At 42.7% G+C, this 8,011-nt stretch overlaps 3 protein-coding genes across 15 annotated transcripts in view; 1 reads left to right on the top strand and 2 right to left on the bottom strand.

Annotated features, from left to right (window-relative positions):
* Positions 1 to 190: 190 nt before the first annotated feature.
* On the bottom strand, positions 191 to 3,175 carry CSN3 (COP9 signalosome subunit 3). Its single transcript, XM_020960455.2, has 9 exons — positions 2,868 to 3,175; positions 2,507 to 2,755; positions 2,177 to 2,439; positions 1,921 to 2,115; positions 1,682 to 1,858; positions 856 to 987; positions 613 to 795; positions 477 to 544; positions 191 to 418 (listed from the first exon to the last, which is right to left on the bottom strand). The coding sequence occupies exons 1-9, from the start codon at positions 2,920 to 2,922 to the stop codon at positions 403 to 405; spliced, it is 1,338 nt and encodes a 445-aa protein (XP_020816114.1). The 5' UTR covers positions 2,923 to 3,175; the 3' UTR covers positions 191 to 402.
* Positions 3,176 to 3,361: 186 nt separating this feature from the next.
* LOC110190130 (uncharacterized) lies at positions 3,362 to 5,265 on the top strand. Of its 2 annotated transcripts, none has more exons than XM_020960454.2 (4): positions 3,362 to 3,856; positions 3,914 to 4,442; positions 4,498 to 4,884; positions 4,942 to 5,265. In XM_020960454.2, exons 1-4 carry the CDS (start codon positions 3,486 to 3,488, stop codon positions 5,074 to 5,076), a joined length of 1,422 nt encoding a protein of 473 aa, XP_020816113.2. In that variant the 5' UTR covers positions 3,362 to 3,485; the 3' UTR covers positions 5,077 to 5,265. The 2 variants fall into 2 exon arrangements, with proteins under 2 accessions (XP_020816113.2, XP_086689841.1); XM_086833715.1 differs by having other exon boundaries at positions 3,513 to 3,860.
* A 782-nt stretch (positions 5,266 to 6,047) lies between these two features.
* LOC110189854 (uncharacterized) overlaps positions 6,048 to 8,011 on the bottom strand; it is a 46,809-nt gene continuing 44,845 nt past the window's right edge. For 8 of the 12 annotated variants that reach the window (XM_020960072.2, XM_086833700.1, XM_086833697.1 and 5 more), the window contains 2 exons: positions 7,881 to 7,974; positions 6,048 to 6,273 (listed from right to left, as the gene is read on the bottom strand). In XM_020960072.2, the coding sequence (XP_020815731.2) occupies positions 6,244 to 6,273; positions 7,881 to 7,974 (124 nt within the window). In that variant the 3' untranslated portion in view covers positions 6,048 to 6,243. Of the gene's footprint in view, positions 6,274 to 6,815; positions 7,975 to 8,011 lie in introns of all 12 variants that reach the window. The other 4 variants (XR_015271908.1, XR_015271909.1, XR_015271910.1 and 1 more) reach the window with 1 other exon arrangement.

Below are 8,011 nucleotides of genomic sequence, written 5' to 3'. Positions count from 1 at the left end.
GGGCAAGTACAAAGCACTTAACCGGTCGGCGGAATTGTAAATGTCGCCTGATCGCCGCCGATCGATGATCGATGCGTAGAATGCCGTGGAATCGCGTAGAATGCCGCCTTATCGGTGCAGTATCGAGACGTATTGTACGAAAATCGTGTGAGTCAAAGGCAATAGCTGATAAGAGAGCCTCGCTTAGTCATAGATTTATACATAGTTTATTTAAAATATCATGTTCATCTATAAATTTGCAATTAGAGCGCAGTTTGTTGTTATTTTAGCTGGATGAGAGTATGGACTGCGGGGAGTCTTCAGCGCATCGGAGGCCCAGGGCCTCGCAGCTGCGACTTCGATGAGCGAACGAAGATGATAGCAGAGCAATCTGCTGCTGGTGGATTTGCGGCGGTGGCATAATCAATCTGTGGGATCGCTGTAAGTTCCGGGATAATTAATATCAATTATTGCACCTCAATTAGTGGAGCACTTACCCCGAGAAGGTCTTTGGATGCTGCGACGTTAGGTCATCATCCTGGCTGCCAAGGGCCTTTTTAACATACTAAAAAACAAGAGGTAAAACAGGCTTAAACAAGTGTTTGCTTCTATGAAATGCCATGTGAAACCAACCAGTGGATTCAATATGATCTCCTCCTCCATTTTGTTGATTTGCTTAACTAGATCCAGAACCTGAGTTATGTTCGTTTGCACTTTAAGGAACATGTCCGGTGAGTTGTATTTCTCTGGATCGTCTTTGAACAACACCATGCCGTCCTTTTGATTGATGCTGGCATAGATTTCACCAGATTTTATCTGCAATAAATTAATTGGCAATTGAAATCTATATGTAAGCTAATGCTCCAACCCTGTTACCATGTTGAATATGTAACGCTCCGCTTCAGCGGCACTGGACAGCTGCACACGGCTGGCTACATCGCTCAGGGAGAGGGTCAAAAAGGTTTTCGTTAGCCGCTGGATGTTTCGCTTATACAAGGAGGTTGCCACCTGCAAAAATTAAATCAAAATAATCTATTTAAATTTTTGTTCAGTGTATGAAACCGGAAATAGGCTGTGGTTTTATATATAAACACAGCGCGAACTTCCGCATAAAATCAAAATAAAATCTTTATTTAAAACAACAAAGGCCAATAAAAGAATGAATTTTAGTAAATCTCTTCCGCTTTGGCTTGAACTCATAATTGTCTTATTTTCCCCTCTTAGGAAATTAAAGAAATGTTTTTTTTTTCTCTTACACTTGGGTTTCTGTTTAGTTCGCGTGTAACTTATAGTTAACTAGAACCTTCTTAATTTAACTGCAACTAAAGTATATATCATTTATTAAGAAGTAAACTAAATATTTGTAGAAATCTTTACTTATACCACTCATAAATATTACAATAAATATTCGGATTTGACTTATGATTTGGGAATCAATTTAAGCATCGAAAAAGTTAAACCATGTTAAGAAAAACACAATTCTACAATGACTTCCAAGGTTTAACATATCGCAAGACTCACAACTACCTATTCTATAAAACCAAACCAAGATATATGGAATTAAAAAAAAAACACCAATAAAAAAATAAAGGCTCAGGTCATTAAAAACGACTTAATGGTCTTATCTAAACTATGACGCAATTCCATAATATATATATAATTTATAAGTTATGATCTAGACTAGTAATAGTCGAGTACTTGCCTGCTTGGCCAGTCCCATGTTGTTATCACGCGTAAATGCTTCACTGTACTTGAGGATAATGATGCGCAGCTCTTCGCTTGACGAATTCACGTACACATTGACCAGGTCGTGGTAATGATTGGCCATCGGCTTCATGAAGCGGCCAATGACCTGTGTGTTTTTTGGTATATGCGGTATCTGCAATCGTGAAATAATCTTGATATATATGAGATTCGGGCAAATTGTGGATGCAAGTTTACCTTGCCCTCGACAATGAGTGAAACCATGAGAAACTTCTTGTAAGCTTCCAGCATGATGTGCGACATGGCCATGGCTGGCGTGGTGATGCACACCTCGAAGAAGTAGAGGGCGCGCTCGTAGTTTTTCACCGCCGTGTAGATCATGCCACCGTAGTAGTAGTACAGCAGGAAGTACTTGGCATCGTTGTTGGCATCCTGAAAAGAAAGTCGCGGGCTAAGTACGATTTATCTTTAGGCTAAGTTTGCCGTTCACCACCGTGTGTTGGGACTGCTGCTGCTGCTGGGTCTTGCACTCGCCGGCCACGGTGGAGATGTCTGTGATGTCCGCGTCCAGGTACGGCAGCACCACACCGAAGTTTTTCGCCTTTAGACTGAGCAGGCAGAGATCGGCGTGAATGGGCGTCAGCTGGGTGTCCAACTGTCGGATCTGGTCGATGGCGCGCGACAAGATGCGCAGGCCCAGGATGCTCAGGTTCTTCTGGACAACAAACTCCGTGAACAGATGGCATGTCTCGTAAACTGTGGAAAATGGAAGCGAAAGGTCAGTTCCGAATGTATGTGGGATGGGAGTGACAGCAAAACCTACAGGCGCACACAGCAAAGCGCAGCTGATCCGCATTGTTGCGCTGCACAAAGTCGCGCATCAGCTGGATGAGCTGCACCGGCTCCGGATTGGCCGTGCCGGCACTATGCAGCTTGGCGAGCAGCACGTAGAGCACACCCAGCGTGTGCTGCTGCATGTCCAGCGTCTCCAGCACGTTGTCCAGGATACTCCAGTTACGGGCCAGCAGCGACAGTGACTCCGGCAGCTCGTCGGCCAGCTCCCGGTAGCTGCCTGCAATCGAGACACAAGAAATCCGAGAAGAGTGTAAATAACAAAACAAAGGCGGCGACCGCTCCGGTCTTCTCTCTGCCGGACTTGTGGAGCGCCGGCTGGGCCAACTTACCAGACGCACTCAGCGTGCGCACCTGATTCACATAGTTTTCCAGCGCGCTGCCCATTTTAGCTAAGCCCGAGACTATTTTTCGCCTATTTTAATTTTATTTTCGCAAATTTACACACGCTAATATCGGAGCACTATCGATACTATCGATGTTTGGATAGTTATCAATCATCGGTTTTTTTGCACTATCGATGTTTTGAATTTTGTTATTAGTATTAGGCTTTAAAAACGAATATTTCCATTCGTTTAATTTCGATTTTTTCTCTTATAGTAAGATAATTAAAGTGTGGTACGGTTTTCCAGCAGGAAAATGATTATTCTTTTGAAGTATGACCGCTCTTTTCAAAGTTTTCGGCATTTTTGGATGGCAAACGTGCGGTCATACTTTGTTTCCCGGGTCTTTTAAAACATAAGGCACGTTCGACATTTGATTGGTTTTGATAAATTTTTGTCCCAAAGCAATAGGCATGTTAGTCTAGTGGTGACACCTCCATTGGACAGCTCCCGGACGCCTTAATATGGCAGCAATTTGGAATACCTGCACAAGGAAGTATAGAACGTATCTTAAGTTTTAAATGAGCCGGGTAATTTAAGTATGACCGTAACATTTGCACTCTTCAAATGCCGGAAAATTTGGGAAAAAGCGGTCACACTTCAAAGAATATTTTCCCGCTGCGAAACTCTTTCACACACTCCAATGAAGAAATGGAAAATTCGCCGCGTATTGTTTATGTGTGTAGCCTGTGCCTACGACAATATGATCTCCAGGAGGACCTCCGCGGACACATGGTGTTCTTTCACGGCTGCCAGCCACTGCAATCAGTGCCCGGCACCAAGAGCAAATTGGCAAAACAACATTTAGCCGGCAGGAATGCGCAGGATAAAAAAATCCCAGATCCACGGCTGGAGGATGCAGACCAAGCACCGAGTGAGCTGCAGCCCATGCCCTTTAAGGACTTCCGGCTGGTCCTCCGGGCCAACATGCAAGTGCCGTAGGTAGAATCAACGAAGCTGTTTAGAAATCAAAACTAAATATGCAATTTTTAAAGGTGCTCCTTCAGCAAAGACTGTCCTTTTAAGTTCCAGGACATTGGGAAAATGGAAATGCACTCTATATGCCACAAGGACAGCACCTTCACCTGCTGCGAATGCGGCTTGGAGCTGTCCCATTGGCGCCGCTGTTCTGCTCACCTGTGGAAAGCCCACCAGTTAGATGTGGACTTCCTGCAGTGTCCCGCTCTTGGCTGCAAATACAAATCTTCCGTATCCGCTCTAGTATGGCGCCACATGCGGGTCCATAAAAAGTGGCGACCCAGGGTGCTTCGATCCCTAGCCGCCGTTCAGCGGATGAAAAAGCTCAAGGAACAGTCCGCCGACATGGCCGCACAACCAGCACCGCCAGCGCCTTCAGCGTCTAAGAAAAACAAATACTATGCGGAGAAGACCTGTGAGATTTGCAGTCGAAAGTTTGTCAATGGAAAGACGCTTTCCAAGCATGTAAAGACGGTGCACAACAAGATTAAACCCTTTATATGCAATGTGTGTGGCAAGAAGACGGCGCGCAAGGCGAGCTTAATAGTAAGGATTCAACTTCATAGCTCTCTTTTACTGTTGGTTCTCTACCTCAACTCAGATCCATATGCGGCAGCACACCGGAGAGAAGCCGCTGCAGTGCGGCGAGTGCAAGTTCTCCACCCGCGATCCAAGTGTCCTCCACAAGCATCGGCAACGGCACACCAGCCAGGCTAGCCAGAGCAGCGGCACCCTCAAGTGCAGTCAGTGCGACTACAACTGCATCCAGGCCAATGCCTTAAAGCGTCACATGCGGCTCAATCATGCGGAGGCCTACCGCGATCTGTGCTGTGACTTGTGCAGCTACACCTCCATAAATGCCGAACGATTGCTGGCCCACAAGCAGGATCATCGGCAGGGACTAATCACCAACTGTGAGGATTCCATGGATGCCACACGAGCTGCCGGGTTCAAGTATCCCCGCAAGTTGGCCGACAAGAATGGAGAGGTAAGTTCATATTCTCGCATACTTTAGAATCCCGGGGTTAAATGGAAATATCTGCAGATATCCGCGGATTGCTTTATGCCGCTTGAGAGCATTGACTCGTTGCCCCATGAGCCTACCGTGGACACGGGCGGAGTGACAATACCAGCTCCACCCTCTGAAGACACTCAGTTTCCCACGTATTTAAAAGATTAGTACGATTCTCCTAATTCTATTCCATAGATCCCTATTTAATATATAATATACCTTGAGAAAAGCAATGTAATTTTGGTCCTTTGGAATTAAAAGCAGTTTTTGTTTACTTTAAAAATAACCTTTAAAAAAGTTGTTCTTCAATCAGACAGAAACAAATAAATCAAATAAAAATGTTTAGATATTTTTCAATTACACTATTATAAATTAAAACACCTTCAATTTAACATACGTAGAGGGAACTATACATTAAAAAAAGAATTACCCATATATGTATATTTACATATTGATTAAAATCTACTAGTGTTTATATGTACCATGTATCCGCTGTAAAGAGTCCTGTTTGAAATAATGTTCTCATGCAGTTTGTTTTTTGGGGATTTAAATGCTCGTTTATTAAGTTGTTCAGTTTTCCATTTAATTTTAATATCATTTTAGAATCTGATATGATTTTTTTTCATTCAACATTCGAATTATTTAGTCATGCTGTTTTACCATGTTCCGTGTTTTATTTATCAGTTACGTTTCGCTTTAAACTAATTAAAAATTTAAAAATCTACTCTGCAGGCGATACTCATCATCATCCGGTTTCAGTTCGGTTTTAAGATCGCTCTTTAAACTAGGTTACGACAAACATTGTTTCAATTGGTTTTATTTTGGGCAGTTTCGCTAATAACTCGTTAAGTTTTTAATATTTGAATGGTTTAATTTAATTGTTAATAGTTAGTTGAGCGCTTACGTTTTGGTTTAATATAATTATTTACGCTTGTATGTAATCAGCGGCAGGCCATTCCCAGAATTGCTGTGCTGCCCTGCGTTCGCAATCAGTAATTGAAATAAGTTACCTTCGAGTTACAAAGGAGTAGACCTTAGCGTTTATTGTCTGAGTTTGATTCGAGTATCAAAACATGTTCACTATTTGAGAGTGCAACTGAGGTGTGAGTATAGCAGAATGGCAAATAAAACGCTCAGTGTAAAATTGTTAATATCATACAGCTTCTGTTTGTTTTATTTACAGTTCTTAAAAAGGAAGAAGAGTATCAACAAAAATAGCATTTCGCCTGATTCACACACTGATTCTGTTGTTCTCTGTTGTCTCTGTTTCGGAGTCCCTGATCCCTGATCCTGCTCCCTCCATATGGCCAGGCCGGGCATTTGCTTTGCTTTGCCTTAGATCTTGGTCTCAACGACGGTTTTTTTCTTCGACACAAAAAGGGATATTCAAAGAGAGAATACAAAATAGAAAAGGATTCGATTAAGCCAGCTGCCATCGAGTGCCGAGAGCCAACATACGAGGAATACCATGCAAAGATTGTTGGTTTGGATCTGATCGGATTTGAGTTGGTTTTGGTGTGAGGGAGCAGGCGCTAGATGATGTGGCATGGTTGGTCTATGAGAGCGAACTGTGCACTTTGGAGACAACAAACAATCAACATTAACAACAATGGGCGTGAGATCTGACTGAATGACTGACGACGACTTGGATTTTTGAGTACTTTGAATACGACGAGATACCTCTAAGTTGTTGGCTTGATTTTGCTTTGATTATGCTGATATTATCCATGATCACTACAACGTCTATTAAACAACTAACGAATTCATCTAGCTTCTATATAATGTATATATTGACATATTCCACTAAACACTGCCTCCCGTCCCATCCCGCGTCCCCCTGGCGACTAATTTATGTTACGTTTACGATGCATCCATCAATCTTAAAATGTAAAACATGTTCCACTTACGATCTACGCTTGGAATTGTCGATTAAACTCCTTGCTCCATTTAATTTTTACTAATTATGAGTATTTTTCATTTGGTTTCTTCATGTTTGTTTTGGTTTTCTGTGCGCCGCATAATAAATGCTGTGGGAGTTTCTGAAACACTCCACGAAAAAAACTAATCCTTCCCCTGCTCGTTTGCTCAACTAAAGATAATATGTTGATAAGATGCGTAACGCTCATATATTAATGATTCTGTTTTTCTTCCACAAACAGGTGAGATTGTGGCCGCTCTCTCAACATAATTTCAAAAGAGTTTAGAACCATTTGACGTTACACATCTTACCATTATATGGTCTCTAGCTCATTGATTGGATGTATCTATTCCCTCAATATTTATTTAGTCGGTTCGATTAGCATAGTACGATTCACTTAAAGGCTATTAGGAAACAGTTGTATCTACATAGGTCTATGAGTACTCTGTAAGAACCAAGGACACGAGCGCCTAGAGGAAGTTGTAACTGGTCAGAGTCAGTCCGATTTCGATTTCTGGTCCTCGTCCTTCCGTGTTATGTACAGTATATGTGTGCTCAAGTGGGTCGAGTTGGGAAATCATATCGAAAATACATACGAAAAAACCCTAGGCCTAGAAAATTGCTTATAAAATTGCGCGACACTGGAAAAAAAACGAGCACGAGTCATCCGACATGAGTCTTGCGATCTATAAAATAGAGGTCAATACAAATAGAAAAAACGCGATCCGGGCGAGTGTCGCGGATTCCGGTTGATTCTCTTATAAATGCGGTTTAAAAAACAAGTGAACGATTTCGATTTTGATTTTGGTATTGGTTTTGGTTTTGATTTTGATTGCGAAAAAGTGTTGCCTTTTCTTTTGATCGTTTCATTGTTGCGTTTCGCATTCGCGTCAGTTGTGGTTGTGGTTTCTGTTTCTTGGTTGGCTTGTGGTAGCGATTCTGGTGTCTGTTCCGGGGCACAATTCTGCACGTTACTGGCCGTCGAGCATCAGACCGTGGTCACACGGTCGATCTCCACGTAACGCACAGAATTGTCGCTTTGTCAGCAAATCACCTCCTTTTCATCCAGCACAGCGGTGTCCATCGAGCTGAGCGACTTGAGTCGCGTCTGCAGCACCGAGGAGCCCCGCAGCTTGCGTTTGATTTTCCTGAAACAATTTAAAAATAATAAAAATGTTCTCGAGT

The sequence above is a fragment of the Drosophila serrata genome, unplaced genomic scaffold (assembly GCF_035046125.1).
Source record: "Drosophila serrata isolate PLE 108 unplaced genomic scaffold, ASM3504612v1 contig_272, whole genome shotgun sequence".
Classification (NCBI taxonomy): Eukaryota; Metazoa; Arthropoda; class Insecta; order Diptera; family Drosophilidae; genus Drosophila; species Drosophila serrata.
This window is presented reverse-complemented; position numbering and strand designations above follow the sequence as displayed.